The 21553-nt window shown below is 37.3% G+C and overlaps 1 protein-coding gene across 5 annotated transcripts in view; it reads left to right on the top strand.

Annotated features, from left to right (window-relative positions):
* The window catches only part of EEA1 (early endosome antigen 1), a 128034-nt gene that overhangs the window by 7103 nt on the left and 99378 nt on the right, over nt 1–21553 (top strand). For all 5 annotated transcript variants that reach the window (XM_045872863.3, XM_064590796.1, XM_064590798.1 and 2 more), the window contains one exon: nt 21264–21356. In XM_045872863.3, the coding sequence (XP_045728819.1) occupies nt 21264–21356 (93 nt within the window). Of the gene's footprint in view, nt 1–21263; nt 21357–21553 lie in introns of those variants that run through there.

Here is a 21553-nt window from a genome sequence, read left to right on the forward strand (position 1 = left end):
ACTGACATGAGGCAGATTAACAGGAGAAAAGGATACAAATTTTATTAAGTTTTTACATATGTATGGGCAGCTTCACAAGAGAATGAGGACCCAAGTAAGTGACAGAACAGGTGTTTACACCTTTTAGACAAAGAAACAATGCATTTGTGAAGAATTAACAAGACAGAGGGGTTTGTGTTGGGGGGTAGTAAATGGTGAAGAAGTAGCCAAGAAGATAAGGGTTAGTTTAACAAGGTTTGTTTATACAGATTTCTCAGCCCCAAATTCTCTGTCTCTGGTGATGAGAATGTCTTTTCTCCTCCTGCTACAGTGAGGATGCCTTTCACATGAGAGTTTTATCTCCTGCTTTCAGGAAGAAAAGAGGGTCAGAGTGTTCTTGTGTACCTGCTGTTTTAGTGCCTTTAATTAAAAATAATCAGTATGCCAAAGTGGCATATTTTGGGGTGACATCCTGGTTTTCTTCAGGCACAAAGTAGGAGTTAATAATATTTATTGAATGTGTATTGAAAAGGAATGTTTTAGGAAGATTTATTTGTCAGTGTTGCATGTGATATATTAAAACCATAGGGGAGTCTAGGCAGAGATCACATAGGAGAGATTTTAATATTTTAGGCACTAAGAAATTATGATTTGCATTAGCATGATGACAATGTGAGCAGAAAAAAAGGTAATGAATAGGGAAGAAGACCTTTTTTTTTTTTTTTTTAAAGATTTATTTATTTGAGAGAGAGATTGCGTGGGCATGAGCAGGGGGAAGGACAGAGGGAGAGAAAGAGAAATCCTCACGCTGACTCCATGCTGAGTGAGGAGCCTGACGTGGGGTTCAGTCTCATGACCCTGAGGTCATGACCTGAGCCCAGATCAAGAGTCAGATGCTCAACTGACTGAGCTACCCAGACGCCCGAGGAAGACCTTTTGAACATATCTATTCTTCAGATGTCTAGTATGGGCCCACTGTGTGCTGTGGACACACTGATGAGTAAAAGAGACACGGACCTCTGTGGAGCTTAGTGAAAGAGGAATTTCAAAGAATCCCATAGCTTTTTCGTCACATGGATGAATCTTAGGAAGGAAAAGCACAGGGAGCCCCAAGAGCGTACAGCAAGAGGGCCCTGATCTAAACTGAGATGTTAGGGAAGGCTTCTCAGATTGGTTACACATTTAAGTTTGATGCAGTTACTACTAATTTATTAAACAAATTTTAAAAAGTGGAATTATTTTCTGTCTGTGTAGATTTACTTTTAGTGTGTTAAGAATAGAGATTGAGGGGTGCCTGGGTGGCTCAGTTGTTAAGCGTGTACCTTCGGCTTAGGTCATGGTCCCAGAGTCCTGGGATCGAGCCCCTCATCGGGCTCTCTGCTCTGCAGGAGGCCTGCTTCTCCCTCTCCCACTCCCCCTGCTTGTGTTCCCTCTCTCGCTGTGTCTCTGTCAAATAAATAAATACAAAAATCTTAAAAAAAAAAAAAAAGAATAGAAATTGAGATTTAAAAGAACCAGGGCTAGAAATGAGTTTTTTCTTCTTATCCTGGTGGTCTTTTGCTTGTGCTAAAGAGACAGTGTGATTCGTGGTTAACAGGCTGAACTCTGGGGCCAGACTGCCTGGGGTGATATTTGTATCCCATTTACTAGCTGAGTAGCTTTGGGCAAGTTATTGATTTCTCTGTGTCTCACTAAAATGGTCATAATGGTATCTGTCTCATAGGACTATTGTAAGGTCTAACTGAATTAATATACGTAAAGGACTTTGACAGTATCTGGCACATACCTCTCTGTAAATGTTAGCTGATGCTAATGTTGGTATTTTGTTGTTGTTGTTGTTATTATTATATACTCCAAATTTCTTCAAGGAAAACTTTTCTTATCACCCCCCCCCGCCCTTTTTTAAATCGTGTGGGTGTGGGTGTGTAGACATTCATCATACTATTGGGCATTTATTCTGTGCTAATTACTTTGCTGGGCTTGGGGATTAAAAACTCTTAAGGAGTTTTAGTGGGGGAAACAGATATGTAAATAATTACAAAGTAATGTGGTAAGTGTTAATAGATACATAGAGGAAGAGTTTGTGAGAACAAAAGAAAAAGTAACTAGTCCTGTGAAGGAAGGATTGAGGGGAGACAAGGAATGGGATTGTTGAAGGTCTTGCAGAGGCTAGAAGTGATAGGCAAAGAGGAGCAAGGGAGAGAAGCCATCTTTAGAGACAGGGACCAAGCAAATGCAAGAGCATAAACAGCCTAGCACAGCATTATGGGAGTTGTGAGCTTTTCTGCATGTGAATGGGTGTCGTTGTAAGAGATGAGACTGGAAAGGGTTTTGGACTTTATACTGTAGACAATAAGGAGCCATGGAAAGTTTTTAAATGATCGAATTTGTAATAAGGAAAACCCTCCAAAAATATTTTTCCTGGGTAATCTTTATAGAAAGTTAATTGGTAAATCACTCATCTTTCTAAAATATGTTGGTAATTAATCAGTGCCCATAGGAGATGTCCAAACTCTTTACCTTGGCACACAAGGCCCATAATGCTCTGGTTCTTTTATACGATTTCAGGCTCATCTCCACCTACCTCTGCACATGGCCTTGACCTTGCCATTCTCACTAATTGTGTTTTTCACAACTTACCCTCTTCTCTCATCCCTTCATAACTCTGTATAAGTGCTTTATTCTGCTCAGACTGTCCTAGCATCACTTGTAGACAGTGCTCAGTTCAAGTGACACTGGGAGTTATTTGCTTACCTTTTTTTTCCCCCTTCTTCTCCCCAAACATCCCATACTAATTAGGAGAACAGGCTTTTGGTATTAGACCATCATTTAAGCCCTGGGCTCCTCCACTCATGAGGGTGAGATCTTATACAAAATTTCAAGCTCTCTGAGACCCAGTTGCTTCATCTGTAAATTGATGATATTATATATCCCAAAGTGTTGTGGAAGGATTAAATGAAATAATGTTCATGAAGTACTCACCACAGTATCCAGCATTCAATAAACATCTGTTACATAGTAGCTATTACAATTTAGATCTCTAGAAAATTTTTGTAATTTGTTTACCTGACTATTTCCCTACTAGACTTGAGATCCCTTAGGGTAGGGATTTTGTTTTCTTTTTTTTTAGTGTGTAGGATCTAACTTCGTGTTTGATGCTTGGTGGTTTTTCAATAATATATGTTGGTGGCTGTGTAGAGAGGATGGCTCCATTAGGGGAGAGACTGGCTAGAAAATAATAACTTTTTAGTTCTAAAATTGTTACACATTCGAATCATTTGGAATTCTTAAAAAAAAAAAAAAAAAAAGATTCCCAAGCCCCTCTATTGTATCAGAATTTCTGGATCTCTAGTTTTCAGTTCAGGAGATGATGAAAGCTTGAATTTAGACATTGGCTTTGGGGATAAAGAAAGAATGACTTTCAAGAAAATTAAGGTGTAAAATTGATAGGGCTTATTGACTTGTGAGTAGTTTGGGTAGCTGAGAGGATAGTGGAATGGACTAAGGTAAAGAATAGAGGAGGAAGAAGAGCAGATTTGGGGAGGAAGATGAATGTGAATTAGAGGTGTGGCCATCCCAGTGGAGATGTTCATAAGGCAGGTGGAAATACAGGTCCAGCACACAGGAGACAAGTGGAGGCAAGTATTAGATATGTACAAATACATATCTTGAAGAGAAGTCAAGTCAAGTAAGTACTGAGAAGTGTCCACTGAATGGAACAGTTGAGTCATACCTAGTTCAGTTTCAGGAGAGTCATAAGGACAAATTGGGAAGTAAGGAATTGGAATCAGGGAGCATAGACTACTTGCTGAGGAATATGGATTAGAGGAAGCAGAAACTAATTAAATATTAAATGCATGAATGAATCTGTCATCCTTGGACAATGTTCTAATAAATGATTTTTTATTTTCAAGGATTAGAAACTTCCTCAAATCAGTTTAAGTTGAAAGGGGGATTTATTGGAAAGCTTCAAAGTGATCCATGAAGAAGAATTGGCTATACAGTTAGGCCTCATGATAATGGTGTCAGGGATGGAGGCAGTTTTTCTTGTCTTTGTCTTTCATGGACCACTGGCATCTTGTCTCTCTGTCTTTGTGTCCATCCTCCTTGTTGCTGTTTTCTCAGTGTGTTCAAGACCCCAAATGGTCTTCTGACCACTCAATTCTATGTACTTTTCACCTTAGCTTTGTGTAATCAACTGGCCCAGTGTCTCAATTCCCAAATACAAGAGAAGACTTAAAATGTCCTCTGCATCTTTTTTCATTGGGTCATGCATAGGTCTCTGGCTGGCCAAAGGTGTTCATTGATGGTTTAGTCAACTGAAGTTGGAAGTGGAGTGTGGTCATATAATACTTAGGACTATTCCTTCTAGGAGTTGTGGTACCATGAAACACACAATTTACACATCATTCTTCTAGAATGAGCTTTACCATGGCTCTAAAATAGTGATAATAGTTATGATTAAATTCATTTGGTTCTAGGAATAAAGGATCCATCAGGTTAGCTCAAAAATAGCGTAGTAGTGGTTATAAAGATGCACTCAGCGATAAGAAAGATGGAATTTTACGGAAATTCAAAATCAAACATTTAGTATGGGGCTGAGCCTCTCATTTTTACTGGAAGGCTTTGAAGGCTCCAAGGTAGTGTTATTAGGGACTTTCATGACAGGGCTTTATAGATTTTCACTGTAGAGTTGAGCTGTTAAAGAACTCAGTGACTCTTTATCTGTGTCCCCTGTATCTATATACTTTTGTTTCCGCTCTCAGCTAATTTTCTTACCCTCTATTCTAGTTTTTTTCTTCATGGCTTCTGCATACTCAGAGTCTATGATCTTTTGAAACTTTGGTTGGGTTATAGCTTTGATTTGCTGGGGTGTTCCATGTACTCTTACTTTACCACATGACTACACTGTTATTCTTTTTAGTGCCAGTTTGTGTGGCTAATTAATCATTTCTCTTTATAGTTTGCAATTTAAAGGCCTAAGCGTGGAACCTAGCAGTAGTTCGTTCTTGGCTTTGGGCACTTCTTTTTTTTTTCTTTTTTGCCACTGGGCCATGTTATTATTGGCTGCTAGCTAGCTTGTGAATATCTGCTGTTTGATCCAGGTGATCACATCTTTGGTCAATTGGTCAGTAGACACAGGGTCATATAACCTGGCTGTCTTGGACTATGTTCTCAACATGGACTATGGTAGGATAGCTTACTTTAGGATAGAAGCATGACTATTACCTGCATTATGATTGATTGACAGATTAAATACAAGAACATGAATAATTTAGTTGCATTGACATCTGTTTAAGTGTTGCATAGACTAGAGCAGTAGTTGAAATTTAAAACCACCCTTTAGTCTCATTTCAGTCTTTAATATCAGACTCTGGCTAAGTTTTACATAAGTATGCTAATATAAAAGTTTTTAGAGTCTCAGTGATACTTTATTTGGACTTTAATATTTGGAAAATGTTTTAAGAATTTTTGTCTTTATACAGTGCTATGCGAAAATACATTGTCATGTGGGGTAGATTAAGTGGTAAATCATATTGAGTTAGATATCTGATAAGGACATATGAATTTATTTTGTTCTGTGGGATGTTTATTTTTTGATATAACCTCATATCTCTGCAGCTTTTAAATATTTTAAGGAATAATATAGTTTTAAAATAAAAATATTTGAAAATAATAAAATAATATGTTTCTGGTTATGAAAATAAACCATCTACATCACAGAAATTTGAGTAGTTCAGAAAAGGAAAATTGAGAAGAAGCACAGGCTGTATGGTTAACATTAAGAACACAAGCTTTGAAGTCAGATTGAATCCCAGCTTTGTGTGTTACATTTGTAATCTTAGCTAACAATTTATTTAGCTTCTTTAACCGTATTTCCCCCTCCTTGGCTACATGGGAGCAATCCCTTTGATTTATTCAAAGGATTGTCATAAGCATTAAATGACATAATGTAGACAAAGTGCTTGGCTTCATGCCTGTCATAGAGGTTATATGTTAGCTATTATTGTTAATAGAAAGATAGACTATTTCATTTAGCCAGACTACCAATTGACATTTCTTTAACTAGTATAAAACTCAAGTTTCTTATGTTCATGATTTTGAAAATGCAAATGATCCAGAAGAAGTTGGTATTGAGCTTTAAAATAAGATTCATGCCTCAGGGTTATTTTGATTTTATTAAGTTTTTGAGTATAAAGTCACCAGAGCAAGTAGAGAAATCACTGAATTTGGAAACAAGAGACTTGAATTCATGTTCTTAGGCAAATCATTGAGTTTTTCTTGGCTTCACTTTCCTTCTCTGTCCACTGAGCACACCACCTAGGTGATTTCTAAGGTGCTCTTAGGGTAAAGCTCTTATTTGAAAACCAAGAAAGTACCAAGATTTTGAGTCTGCAGATCATTTGCCACCCTAAAGTAGCATTTTAAATGTGTTATATAACAAGTCCAAATAACTTTTACCCTGTTTTCTAGCATCTTTGCTGAGAAAAAACTGTCTTAGGAAGCAAGGATTCAGTGATAAATTTGAGAACTCATGTAAGATGACTGTCACAGCACCTGCCATCCATGTAGTAGGTTCCAGAAGATAGTTCTCCTCCTTCTCTACTGAGATATCCCCCCCCCCCCCGTGTATAGCCCTTTATGAGTATCTCAAATGCAAGTAAGGTACATTTGTTGCAGTGGATGCTTTGATGTGGCACTTAGATCTTCCTTCAGGACAGAGACACATTGTCCTAGCTGCCTAGAGTCATGGAGCTGATGGCTCATAGCTCTGTCCTTCTCTGGGAGTTGCCCTAATAGAAAGAAGCTTCCTCACCCAAGATTATATCCCTTTCCAGAAGCAGCCTCATTACTGGCTGATGTGGGGAATACAAAGAAATCATCCTCTTGCCTTGATTCGGGACTTCTGTGAAGGGCCATCTAGCTTCAGGACTCTTGGTAGGATTAGCTGAGGTTGCTATTGCAACTGTGCTACTGATCAGTACTGTTTATCTTCTCCCTCTGCCCAGTCATGCTTCCCCTGTGCCCACACAGGTGTTCTTGAGAGCACTCCCCAGTAAACCTGCTTGTAGATTTCAGAGTGTCAGAGTTTGTTTCCTTGGGAACTCAAATGACAAATCATCTGGTATTTGGATAGTCTGACGGATTCATAAAAGATGATTATATTCAGGATGGATTTTAATTTTATGAACTTTGTGTTCCACTTCTTTGAAACTGATACTCTACATATCTCTTATAACAGGAATCCATAGCCAGTAGATTAGAATTTCTGTTAGATTCTTAAGTACTGTGTAAGACCATTTGCTGGGATTATGAGCATGGCCCATTGATGCTCTGTTCAGGAAGTTTTATTATCAGCACCATTCACAGTTCTCTCAAGAGATTTTAAGACTTAAAAAATGAAAAGTGGCTTCTTCCCAAAAGTAGAGTATGAACTCTTATTTTGGTATATTTTTGTGTCTGGCTATCCATATTTGTTGAAACAAAACACATGATACTCGGGGTGCCTGGGTGGCTCAGTTGGTTAAGTGTCTGCCTTCTGCTCAGGTCATGATCCCAGGATCCTGGGATGTAGGCCCACATCAGGCTCCCTGCTCAGTGGGGAGTCTGCTTCTCCCTCTCCCTCTACCCCTCCCCCCTGCTCTCGTGCTTTCTCTCTCTCAAATAAATAAATAAAATCTTAAAAAAATAATACTCTAAATTTGCTTCAAATATGTAGCTCAATTTTAATTATATGTTAGATATTTAATTATATGTTAGTTTTTTTTAAAGATTTATTTATTTATTTGTCAGAGAGAGGGGGAGAGTGAGAGCGAGCATGCACATACAAGCAGGGGGAGCTGCAGGCAGAAAGAGAAGCAGGCTCCCTGCTGAGCAAGGAGCCTGATGCAGGACTCAGTCCCAGGACCCTGGGATCATGACCTGAGCCAAAGGCAGACGCTTAACCAACTGAGCTACCCAGGCGTCCCTATGTTAGATATTTTTAAAATATGTTAAATATTAAAAAAACTTTTACTCTTTTGCTTAATATTGACTTAATTGTGTGATGTCTACAAACCCAATTTAGTTACTAATAACTTATCTATAATTAGTTTTAATAATCTCAATTTCTTATTGACTTGGCTGCCTTTTTCTTTTTTTTTTTTGGTTTCTTTTGAGAGGTAAATTACTTTCATGTAACCGTTAATAACTGATAAAAGTTTTAGAGTTTTGAACATGTCCATAAGAAAGCAAAGTATATATAGAAATTGGAAATATAGTTGACTATTTCTATGGACATGCTTTTAAGGTAGCCAGTTTAGGACCCAAATGAATCATAGAATAAGAATTTTAGAGTTAGAAGGATCCATGATCATGATCCATCATCCGTCCCTATAATTTATCATTGAAGAAATTGAGATTAGAGAAATTGTCTTGATGGGTACCAGACAGATGACCAAGAAATATTTTGGTTAGTAGAGAGAATATTGAATTGGGACCTGGGAAACCTAAGTTTTAATTGCAACTTTACCATTAGATAGCAGAGTGATGTCAGGTAAGCCAGTTATACTTTCTAGAGCTTAGTTTCATTGTCTATGAAGTGATACAATTGGAACATAATTTTTGAGATGCTCTCCAACTTTTAAAGTTTGATTCAAGTCTTAATGTTATGAGTGACTGTTATTTATAGTATATTATCAAATGCTAGGCACTGGTTTAAACATTTTAAATGTATTATTTCATCTAATCCTTACAACAGTTCTGTGAGGCTGACATTGTTAGTTCCACTTTACAAATGGGAATTTGGGCTTAGAGAAGTTAATAAATCTGCAAGACTTCTAAGTGGTAAACTGGAAGTTGAATGCAAGTCTGTGTGACTCCAACTTCTATACTCTGAATCACTCTTCCTAGATTTAGGTGGACTTTTGTGTTTGGAACACTTGACAGACCCTACTGAAAACAAGAGCCAGTTGCATTCGGTAAGAATATGCTTCTGACCCCTTCTTTGGCATTGTGTAGTATTGTGTGTCAGTGGGTTAGCAGGAAGGACTTACGATGCAGAAGTATGTTTTGTGTTAGCACTTGAGAAATTTTGGAGAGTGTTGGAATTAGATGCAACAGGAGGCATAGCCTCTTAGAAGCCACTTGGGAAAACGACTTGAATAGGGATTGCACTCAATTTAGTATCAATAATTTAACAACATGGGTGACTGTATTTGCTTGCTCATTAAAGTTGTAGGATGGCTCTAGTTTAGATGGAATTGCTCACATTTCAGAAAATAGGAATTGTTCTCAGCTGAAAGCTAATATAAATAAGTTAGAGTTAACTGTGATACATCGGCAAATTTATCTATCTATCTATCTATCTATCTATCTATCTATCTATCTATCTATCTATTTATTTATTTTAAGTAACCCTACCCAGTGTGGGGCTTGAACTCAGGACTCGGAGATCAAGAGTTGCACATTCTACCTGTTGTGCCAGCCAGGTGCCCAAGAAGCGTACTATTATTGTATATAGTTGTATGATGGATAGAGAAGCATCTGTGGTGTTATTTGGTACTATAAGTTTTCTAAGTCATATTATTGCAAAAATCTGAGTAAGCCTTCTACTTCAGGATTTAATATGGATCAGGATATATTCAATTTTTTTATATGTATATATTTTAATTTATTCAGCAGAGAGAGAGAACGCGAGAGAGGGGGGAGTGGGAGAGGGAGAAGCAGGCTTCCCGCAGAGCAGGGAGCCCAATGCTGGGCTGGATCCCAGGACCCTGGGACCATGACCTGAGCCGAAGGCAGACGCTTAACAACTGAGCCACCCCGGCGCCCCAGGATATATTCAGTTTTAAGAGGGCAGAGAAATAAGAACGAATTCTGAGGACAAAAAAAAGTAATTAGCAAAAATGAATTATGAGACAAGTTTAAAGGTGGTAGAATTGTTATGAAGATTAGAATAAAGAGTATTAGTGACCATTTTCAAAGTTGAAGATTTAGAGCAAGCAGGCAGGACTTAAGAGTCAAATTTTATATGAAGTTTGAGACTGACAGTCAGGAGTTAGAATTAGGAGTACAGAAGGTATAAAATGAAAAGTAGAAGGTCCCTTCTCCAGTAATCATTGCTGATAGTTTCTTTGTGTTTTTCCACAATTTTCTGATGCATATATCCATTAATATTATAAAAATACGATCATTCTTCATATGAGTTTGAATTTTTTTCACGTAGTATAGTTTGGAGATCTTTAAGTACCACCACTTTCAGAACTTCTTTTTTTTTTGATAGAGTGAGTGCCTGCGAGCATGCAGGTGGGGTGGGGGGGTAGAGGCTCAGAAGGAGAGGGAGAGAGAGAATCTTAAGCAGGCTTCATGCCCAGTGTGGAGCCCTATGTGGTGCTCGATCTCAACGACTCTGAGATCATGACCTGAGCCAAAATCAAGAGTTGGACACTTAAATGACTGAGCCACCCAGGTGCCCCAGAACTACTTCTTTTATTATTTGTTTATTTTTAATAGCTATATTATATTCTGTGGATTATCAAAATTTAACTATTCCCCTGTTGAAGGACATTTAGTTTTGTTTCCAGTTTTGCTATTATAAACAATACTGCAGTGAACATGCTTGTACATATATAGGTGGTACCACTGAGTAATTTCCTGAGCACAAAGTCAGAGAGTATGTACATTTTTTGCATTTAATTATGCTCTCACTAACCATGTATGAGAGGGTTGGTTTTCCAGTATTCTTTCCACCAATGCCTATTGTTATTGAATAAAAACATCTTGATTTTACTCAAATACCCTGAAAACTAGATTGGCAGTTGTCATTTAGTCTTCCAGTTTCTTGTTTAACTTAAACAGTTAAAAAAGAAAAGATGGAAAACAGAATGATGTAATGGAGTAGTTACATTAATCCTTTTTTTTAGTGTGTTAAAACTATGGTGTGTCCCATTAAATTCAGGTGGACACTTTTATTGTGTCCTTACTAGGAATTGTGGTGAATACCTCATTCTGTTTAGGGTTCCCAGCCTCAAAAAGGTTCCTTTTCTTTTTTGTGGAGAAGATACCACATTGCATCTACTATATCTAATTGTATCTATTGCATAATAAACCATCCCCAAACTTTGGCTTTGACTTAAAACAACCACCATTTTGTTTGCTGTAGATTTTGTGGATCAGCAGTTTGGGCTAGGCTTGGCTGAGTGGTTCTTCTGGTGGACTCTCTTGAAGTTACTCATATAGCTGGGGTTATTTGTCAGTTTGATTGGAATGGACAATCTAAGGTACTTAGATTGCTGATTATATTCGTTGGGCCACATAAGTCTAAGGCTAGCCTGGGCTTATATTGTAGCAGAAGAGTCTCCATCAATAACAGAGCAAATCCCATTGTGCAAGCACTTTTCAAGTCTCTGCTTGTATCTCATTTGCTACTCTACCATTAGCCATGTCAAGTCTCATGGCCAGTCCAGAGCCCACGTGGGAGAGGATTACACAGAAAATTACAAGAGCATTAAAACATAGGGGAGATTCATTGAGGGTCATTACTGAAACAATTTAACACAGACATCACTTTCTTCTTCCTTATATTACGATTAAGTGTTGCAAGAGTATAAATAAGAGACCTGATATAATTTAAAGGACAGAAAGATTTCTTATTTGAAGGGGGAGATTCAGGAAAGGTTTTATGTCTTTTAAGTTGAGAAGACTGATTTTATCAACAGTTGCAAAATGGTGATTTTCTAAATCTTTCATTCCTTCTGCATACATTAACTGACATTTTTCTGTGAAGAACTTTCAACATCAAGTGGGCTGTTTGGTTGCCATGAATTTCAGCGCATACTGGAAGGGCAAAGTAAATGCTTAAATCTTTTTCTTTAATTGCTAATTTTTAGAATAAGAGTTGGTACATACTCTAGCAGTGATGAATGAGCTTTGCTTGTCTTTTGACTTTTTCTGTCCTTGAAGAAAGAGAACTCGTGGATTTTTTTTTTTAAAGATTTTATTTATTTATTTGAGAGAGAGAATGAGATAGAGAGAGCATGAGAGGGGGGAGGGTCAGAGGGAGATGCAGACTCCCCGCCGAGCAGGGAGCCCGATGCGAGACTCGATCCCGGGACTCCAGGATCATGACCTGAGCCGAAGGCAGTTGCTTAACCAACTGAGCCACCCAGGCACCCCGAACTCGTGGATTTTTAAATATATTTTATGAACTCACAGATTTATATATGTTTAGTAGGTTTCAATCAATTGAAGTCAGTGGGATTTTTTGATGTGTAAATTGCCCCAGCTTTAGCTAATGGAAGTGCCTTCAAAGTGACTTGTCATTTTGACAGGACCTGATTAGTGTTTGCTAGCTTCTTTGCTTTTGGCACAACAGTATGTCCCAGGTTCATCTTGTAATATTTCTCCTTCAGGCTGAAATCAGCCATTTCTCCAAAAAGCCCTGGTTCCTTTCAGTGGGGAATGCGATTTAGATAAAATTGTTTGGGCACTAAAGGTGCTCATTGCTTCTGGGTTGTCACTGCTTTTAAGCTTTTAAGTGATAAGAACTAGGGAGTATTTCTATCCCTTTATATATGGCAAAACAAAACATGAGTTCAAATTTAAGAGTATAAAATGGTTTTTGGGCGCCTGGGTGGCTCAGTTGGTTAAGCAACTGCCTTCGGCTCAGGTCATGATCCTGGAGTCCCTGGATCGAGTCCCACATTGGGCTCCCTGCTTGGCAGGGAGTCTGCTTCTCCCTCTGACCCTCCCCCCTTTCATGTGTTCTCTCTCATTCTCTCTCTCAAATAAATAAATAAAATCTTAAAAAAAAAAAGTATAAAATGGTTTTTACTATGAGTTTGTATCTTTTTTGTCTTATACTAAATATCTTGGTTCCTAACATTAACATAGGTTTTTTTCCTGAAAATATATATAAATAGCTTTAACGTAATAGTACTAATATTACCATTTATAAGACTACTGAATGAATTTTACTGTTTTTTTTAAAAGCAGTTATTTTTGTCCTTATGCTATATTTCACTAAGTCTATGTACTTTTTAAAAAATACTTTATTTATTTCAGAGAAAGAGAGAGAGAGAGAGGGCATGAGCAGGGAGAGGGGCAGACTCCCCGCTGAGCAGGGAGCCCGATGCGGGGCTCGATCCCAGGACTCTGGGATCATGACCTGAGCTGAAGGCAGACGCTTAACCGACTGAGCCACCCAGGCACCCCCTATGTAGTTCTTAAATCACTTGAAATAATTATTTTCTAGGTGGTTGGTTTAACACCAACTTGAGATTCAGTTAGGTTTTTAAAAAAGTTTTTAAATTTTGAAAATAGTGGTGACATAAAATTTGCCATTTTAAAAGCAAAAAAAAAAAATTATGTGATTTGAAGAGAAACCAGAGTATAAAATTTTCCATTTTAAAATGTACAGTTCAGGGCGCCTGGGTGGCTCAGTTGGTTAAGCCACTGCCTTTGGCTCAGGTCATGATCCTGGAGTCCCGGGATCGAGTCCCATATCGGGCTCCCTGCTCAGCAGGGGGTCTGCTTCTCCCTCTGCCCTCTTCTCTCTCGTGCTGTCTCTCATTCTCTCTCTCTCAAATAAATAAATAAAATCTTAAAAAAAAATAAAATGTACAGTTCAGTGGCATTACATACATTCATATTTTTGTGCATCCATCAGAACTGTCTCTAGGTTTCATCATCCCACACTGAAACTGTACCATTCAACAATAACTTCTTATTTCCTGTACCTTCTAGCCTCTGGTAACTACTATTCTACTTCTGTCTGTATGAATTTGGTTATTATAGGTACCTCATATAAATGAAGCCATACATACTAGTCCATTTGTGTCTGGCTTATTTCACTTAGCATAAAACCTGTCTTCCTAGGTTTATCCGTATTGTACGTAGCATGTATTGGAATTTCCTTCCTTTTAAATGTCGGTAATACTCCATTGTATGTGTATACCACATTTTGTTTATCCATTTACCCATCAGTGAACATTGGGGTGTTTCCATCTTTTAGCTATTGTGAATAATGCTGCTATGAACATTGGTGTACAAATTTCTATTTCGGTTCAGTTAGATTTTAACTGAGGTTTTAAATAAAAGGATTATTATTAACTAAGGTAGAGAACATAGGAGGAAAAGAAAACTTTTCCTCTGGGATGGTAAAGGGTTGAAATAAATGAAGGGTTTGATTTTGGATATGATTCATTTGAGGTGTTTAGGGAAAGCAATTAGAAAGCACTTGGAAATGTGGGTATAGAAATATAGAGTGCTAAATTAGATCTCTCTTTTATAGTCTAGGTGAGAGATGATGGCACCTTGAACTAAAGTAATGGCAAAGGAGATGGAGAAAGGATTCAGAATTTATGTAGATGATTGGATATGAAGGTTAAGGAAGAGAGAAGTTAAGAGTAATAAGGCTTTGGATTTAGGCAAGATGGGTGTGTGATGTTTCTGTTATTTGAGGTAGAGAATGCAGATGGGTGGTAGGTTTATGAAAAAAGATAATTTGGTTTTGAATAAACTAGCTTTGGGGTGCTTTCAAGGCATTCAGGTAGAGATATTTATGGGACAGGAAAATACGAATTTGAAGTTCAGCAGAGATCTGGATTAGATTTACAGGTTTTTTTGAGAGAGAGAGAGAGCATGAGCAGGGGTGGGGGGGCGGGGGGAGAGGGAGAGAGAGAATCTTAAGCAGGCTCCATGCCTAACATGGAGCCCGATGTGGGCCTCAATCTCATGGCCCTGAGATCATGACCTGAACCGAAATCAAGAGTCAGATGCTCAACTGACTGAGCCACCCAGGCGCCCCTAGAGCTTTATTTTTTGTTAGCACTGGGGTAATTAAAATTAAGGGAGTAGATGATACCACCTAGAGAGTATATGGTAAACTAAGAGGTTGAGCCTGAAAACTCCCTGTGAAGCCTTGGAATGCTTTCCATGAAATTAAAAAAATATTTTTAAGGATATAGTAATAGGAATAGTAGTGAGGGACCTAAGATATAATTTGGTTATCCAATTACAGCACAAGGATCAGATAATTTATTTAAAGCACCCTTGTCAAGGTGGTGTGCATGTTTGCAGCTGGCTTTTCAAACTTTGAATTTGTGAAAATCTTCCTAATTTGTTTTTATGGTAGACGGAGGGTGAAACAGAGTAACACAATCAATGCTGAAAGTTACATATTATAAGAAATTTTTCTAGATGTCTCATAAATCACCAAGATTTTGAGGTTGTCTGTCATTTAATTTCTAATACTAGTATCCTTTCCAGTTTCAGAACTAATTTGGTAAGTATGAAGTGTGTACAGTATCCTATAGCAATGTTTTCTTCAAATATTTTTGCAAAAGCAAACATTTATTTTTAGTCAACTCAACTTTTTCTGTAGATTAATCTGTTATTAACTCAGCTTTTGCTGGTTTGCCTTCTTTTTTACCTAGTTTTAGCTAGAGTGGTGTGGGCTCCACATTTGCTTATTAAACATTTATTACGTCTCTTCTACGTGCAAAGACTGTTCTACTTAAAATTTTAGTCAGTTTTAGTGCTTTGCAGGTGGGTAGGATTTAGAGGTGAGGTCCTTTATCTTTAGTAGGAATTAGATTGTGAACCTGATTTATTTTACCAATGAAATTTTTGCTCTCTTCCTGCTTGATCTTAGAGTAAAATCAAATGTAGAGCTGGTGGGGTGGGGAGAGTATATTGAGAGTTTCAAAACTCTGACTTGGCATATCACCAGATATTAGGGAAACTTTTGTTATTCATCTAAAAAATAGTTGTTTCAGGGCACCTGGGTGGCTCAGTCAGTTAAGCCTCTGCCTTTGGCTCAGGTCATGATCCCGGGGTCCTGGGATCGAGCCCTGCATCGGGCTCCCTGCTCAGTGGAAAGCCTGCTTCTCTCTCTCCCCCTGCTGCTCCCCCTGCTTGTGTGTTCACTCTCTCTCTGTCAAATAAATAAATAAAATCTTAAAAAAATAAGAAAAAAAAGTTGTTTCTTATGTGCTACTAGATGCTGGTTTTGATTCTGTTTTTCTTTGCTATTAGATAAAGATTTTTAGTCACAATTGGAAGATACAGCTGCTGGTTGCTTTGTATTACAGCAGTGCAATTATAATTTTCACATAGATTATTTAAATTGCATTCCATAAGCGACTGGTCTGAAATCAAATATGTATTTCAAAGAAACTTCATATTGTTAAAACTTCTAGGAAAGTGACACTTTCTTCCAAGGTATTGTATACAGTAAACAATGATAACTTTTTCTTTCTCCAATGAAGTTCTGTTCTTTCATCAAAAACCTGTATTTAATTCTTCTGTAGCAGTTTTTGCAGAGATTAATGCTGTTTTATATTGATCTTATAATTTTTGGTAGTAGAAATCTGTTTTTATACTACCAATAATTTAGGGTAGCCTATATATTGCAGGCCTCTACTCTTACTTTACTTGGTTGAAGTATATAAACTTTCCCCCCATATTTTCAAATATTGATCTCTTTGGCCAAAGCAACTAAACATTAGTGATGGGTGTTTGATTATAATTATCTGGATCTTTTTGCAACTCCAGATATTTTTTTAAATTTAATTTTTTTAAAATTTGAGAAATTTAATAGTATGACAAAACTAATGAAATATTTTTTGGGGGAGGTGGGCTGGTGCTTAACAAAATCCATCAATACAAATCTCGTCCTTTTAATTAATTAATTTTAAAAAAGATTATTTTAGAGAGGGAGAGAGTGGGGGGAGGGGCAGAGGGAGAGGGAGAGAGAGAATCTCAAGCAGACTCCCCACTGAGCAGGGAGCCCATCATGGGCCTTGATCTCATGACTCTGAGATCATGACCTGAACTGAGATCAAGAGTCAGATACTTAAGCAGCTGGGCCACCCAGGTGCCCCATTATCCTTTTAATTACATAGGGAAAAAATAGTAACAACAACAAAAATAGCCCTAACATAAAACTCATCAGTTTTATATGACCTTTCAATTTCTTTGTGTTTATATTTTTATATAATCTAAGTCATAATATATCCAAACTTTGTCCGTTGTCTCTTACAAACTCAGCATTATATCACATGCATTATCATTTTTCTAATAAATCTCTATTTTTAATTGTTAAGGTTTTAATTGTCAAATTTGCTGAGTGGTTATGTCATAATTTAGTTAACCGTTTCTTTGTTTTGAACATACAGATTACTTATAATTTTTCACTTTCATAAATAATGCTTTGCTTAGAATGCCTATTCATCCCTGCCTATAAAAGTTTTGATCAGACATCAAGCCCAGATACAGGGCTTGGTGGAATTTACACCCTTGAAAAATTTTCTGTTCATGGCAAGGGCAGGAGCTTTGCTTAACTTTCTGAGTTCCTGTAGTGGGCCAGGCTTCTTGATGCCTAAAACATGTAGGGCATCTTGGTCCCCATTATCCTGTAAGAATTTGGTTGCCTCTACCTATTTTAGGTCCCAGAACTCTATACTCTATACTCTGTGTGTTTCTGTTTTATTTTTTGTCTACTGAGATACTTACCTTGTTTTTGAACATGGTTCTACCTCTTTAATATTTTAAAATTCTTTATCTGTTATTGATCTTTGGAACTGAGGCAGCTTGGTGTCTATGTTAACTGCAAAAGCTATCTGGACCGGAGTTGTGGCCATTCTCTGTTTACCATGGCATATTTCAATGTTTTATATCTCCTACTCATTCTATATTATCAGTTTAACCTATTTAATACCTGTTTTGTGTGTGTGTGTGTGTGTGTGTGTGTGTGTGTATAACTTTCTGTCCAACACATTTATTTTCCTTAAAAACAGCGTTCTTATTGGAGTGCCTGGGTGGCTCAGTCAGTTGAGCGTCCGACACTTGACACTTGATTTCAGCTCAGGTCATGATCTCAGGGTTGTGAGATTGAGCCCCCCATGGCGGGTTTCCTGCTCAGCCGGGAGTCTGCTTGCGATTCTCTCTCCCTGTCTCCCCACCCCCCTTCTCTTTGTCTAAAATAAATAAATCTTTAAAAAAATACAGTGTTCTTATTTCTGTATTCTCAGCTTTTGTGTATTTTTTGATTTCATCTAGTTGGAATGATTGTCACTGAAGTAAATTTAACTTTTCCTTCAAGGAATGGACTTTTTTTTCAAATATCAGAACTGACATTGATCTATTTTTTTTTTTTTAAGATTTTATTTATTTATTTGACAGAGACACAGCAAGAGAGGGAACACAAGCGGGGGGAGTGGAGAGGGAGAAGCAGGCTTCCCGCTGAGCAGAGAGCCCGATGTGGGGCTCGATCCCAGGACCCCGGGATCACGACCTGAGCTGAAGGCAGATGCTTAATGACTGAGCCGCCCAGGCGCCCCGGCATTGATCTCTTTTTTTCTCTGTTTGCATTCAGAGCTCTTTGATTTAGCATTTAATTTTTTTCAAGTTGTTTCCTACCTCCTTTTGTTTACATTAGTTTCGTTTCTCCAGCCAGGTTATAGTCTACCTCAAGGCACGGTCCTTATTTCTCTTATGCTGTCCCCATTCCTTTTGACATCCAGAGCCTTACAGAATGTTCGATACTTCATGGGAGATGAGCAGATGTGTTACGTACTTTTTGGTTACTGTAAAAGATACCTAAATTTAGGTAATACTTTTCTATAAAAGCATAATTTGGAAGATACTTATCTCTCTATTACTTTAAATTTTTAGCATAAATTATTATTATTATTTTTAAAGATTTTATTTATTTATTACACAGAGAGAGAGAGAGATAGCAAGAGAGCACAAGCAGGGGGAGTGGCAGAGGGAGAGGGAGAAGTAGGCTCCCCGCTAAGCCTGCTGCTGAGTGGCGAGCCCCATCCCAGGACCCTGGGCTCAGGATCTGAGCTGAAGATAGACTCTTAACTAACTGAGCCACCCAGGCGCCCCTAGCAGAAATTATTCTTATTCTTATCCTGTTGTTTCCACAAAGTAAAACTTTTATAAGTAGAAAAGTTAGAATGCTTTATATTGTTTCTTCAGGATCATTACTGTAATTGGACTTCTCATTAAAATAATGGGATTTTGGCGACCTAAGAACAGAACAAGAAGTTATTAGACAGTTTAACAATAATCAGGGGGAATGTGTTTAAAATACGGTTATGAAAAAGCATCGATAGTTTCTCTCTTGTTTTTCCCTTTACTCTTCATGCCTCTTGGGCTTACTTAGGTCTGTTTATTAGGACTATTTTAGGCAAATTTGAGAAAAGGTATTTTTGGTGGCGGTAATAGGATTATGTAGATATATCTCTGAATTCCTTACTTCACAGGGAAGGTAAATCTCAGATGAAAAGCCACCTGCCCTCTGGAAAAGTAAATGATACGGAAATGGGGAAAATATAATTCTTGGGAGGTACAGCTTTAGTTTCCAGTGCTTTTGAGGATGGGGTTACTAGTTTTAAAAACCATGGTGGTGTGAAGCTATTGAAATGTTGATGGGTCAAAAATGAATTTCTAATTTTATACAATTCTTTATATTAAGTATATAATTTAAAGGGTCTTTAACTTTTTCACCATCGAGCTACCTTTTTTGCCAGATGCACGAGTATCATCAAATCTAGATAGCTGGCTTTTCTTTCTTTATAAATTCATGTCTCAAGCATACCGTTTTGGGAAAGAATCTTGCTTTGTTTTTTAGAGGAGGGTAGCTGATAGGAGAGTTAAAACATGAGAATTTTATGGATTTTAAAGGAACACAATAAAGTCATACTCTGGATAAGTTTACAAAGTTTTAGAAGGTTACGTTTTGGGAAAGTATGACAGGAATGTGGATCATCCAATTTGGAGACGTCTGCTTATTTTTTTTTCTTTCTTATTTTTAATAACAAGAAAAATTTCAGTGTAAAAGTAATTGAACTATGGATCTAGAATTCTAAAAAAAAAATGAGCAAAACCAAAACCTGAAAAACTAAAAACCAAAATATCCACAACTGTGTCTTGCTATGAAATCATTTGTATTTTGGGATATATATCCTTTGAATCTCTTATATAAATAGTTTTTATACATAATTATAGTGTGTATGTTTTGTCATTTTCTGTGCAGCTTTTTAAAAGATTTTCTTTATTTGACAGAGAGAAAGAGCATAAGTAGGGGGAGCGGCAGAGAGAGAGGGAGAAGCAGACTTCCTGCTGAGCGGGAGCCTGATGCGGGGCTCTATCCCAAGACCCTGAGATCAAGATCTGAGCTGCAGGCAGATGCTTAACTGACTGAGCCATCCAGGCGCCCCTCTATGCAGCTTTTATAATCATTTTAATTAATGAATTTCAAAGTAGTATCATTTCCTCCTATTTAGCATTTATGTTGAATAATAGTGATGAATAGGATGTTTGCGTGTTGAGTTAAGTACAGCGATTTGCTCTCAGTCTTGAGTGCTTGAGGTGGTGCATCTCAGCGGAGATGTCCAGCAGAGAAGCAGTATGGTTTAGTGATGATGAGCTAGACTACTCAAGTTAAAAACCTTTCTCCCATTGATTAGCCATGTGATTTTGGGCAAATTAGTTTCCACACCTCAGTTCTCTGTTGTGTGAAGTGAGAATAATGATAGTATGTACCATAAATCTTTTTTGCTAAGGATTATTAAGTTAGTTGTTGTGTTCTGAATCTTTCTTCTTGCCCAGTGTTTTACTAGATTTTTAGTTCCTTTAAGGTAACACCTAGGTATTAATGAATGATAATGTTAGAGGATAAATGTTGCAAGAGAAAAAGAAAAAGACCTTTAACCCTCCAAACTGTATGTATTTTTGGTGATGGAATATCAAGTATTGGAGACAGATTGGTAATGATTGGCATGAATGGGCTGTATTGGTCTTTTTAGCTACCCTCAAATTATTGTAGTTTAGTTGGTGTGGTAGAGAGAGCAAGGCAAGAGGAATTAGAAGATCAACATTTTAGTTCTTTCTGATTTTTGTTAACAGCACAATCCTGAGAAGTCTTTTAGCCATTTTGAATCTGTTTTCTCATCTATAGAGGTAACATGTACCCTGCTTCTCTCAGAGATGTCATTATAATTAAATAAAATGTTCTGTGAAAGTGAGTTGAAGACTATAGGCACTTTATATACAAAAATAAGCTTTTTATCAATTTAAAAAGACTAAAAATGAGAGAATGCGTACAGAGATCTTGATACAGTATTAGGCACAGTCTTCAATAAAGGATAGCTGCTAGTACTGTTATTTTTATTGCAAGGACACCTACTTTTATATGTAAGGCTAGCCCTGATTACTGTTTAGGTTGTTAAATAGTTTATGAATATATTGTTAATATCTATTTTGATTTTTTTTTTCTCTCTGTGTTTCAGACTCCTGGGAGAGTTGGCTCTCAAGGTTCTGATTTAGATTCATCAGCAGCTCCTATAAACACAGTGGATGTCAATAATGAAAGCTCTTCAGAGGTATGGAAATAATAATTTGGCAATAAAATTTGGTATTATTTAAGGGAAAATGAGCAGATGTTTGGAGTAATGGTCAGTAATTTAAACTTTTGTAGGAAAGGTTGTCTTTCTTCTTACAAACTGGAATGTGACTTTTGAATCACACTTGTAAAAAAATCCTGGTGTTTAGTTGTAAGACTGAGAAAGTGTTTATTAAG

This window comes from Mirounga angustirostris, unplaced genomic scaffold (genome assembly GCF_029215605.1).
Source record: "Mirounga angustirostris isolate CCGP_5_RB_7025 unplaced genomic scaffold, mMirAng1.0.hap1 SCAF_5, whole genome shotgun sequence".
NCBI lineage: Eukaryota > Metazoa > Chordata > Mammalia > Carnivora > Phocidae > Mirounga > Mirounga angustirostris.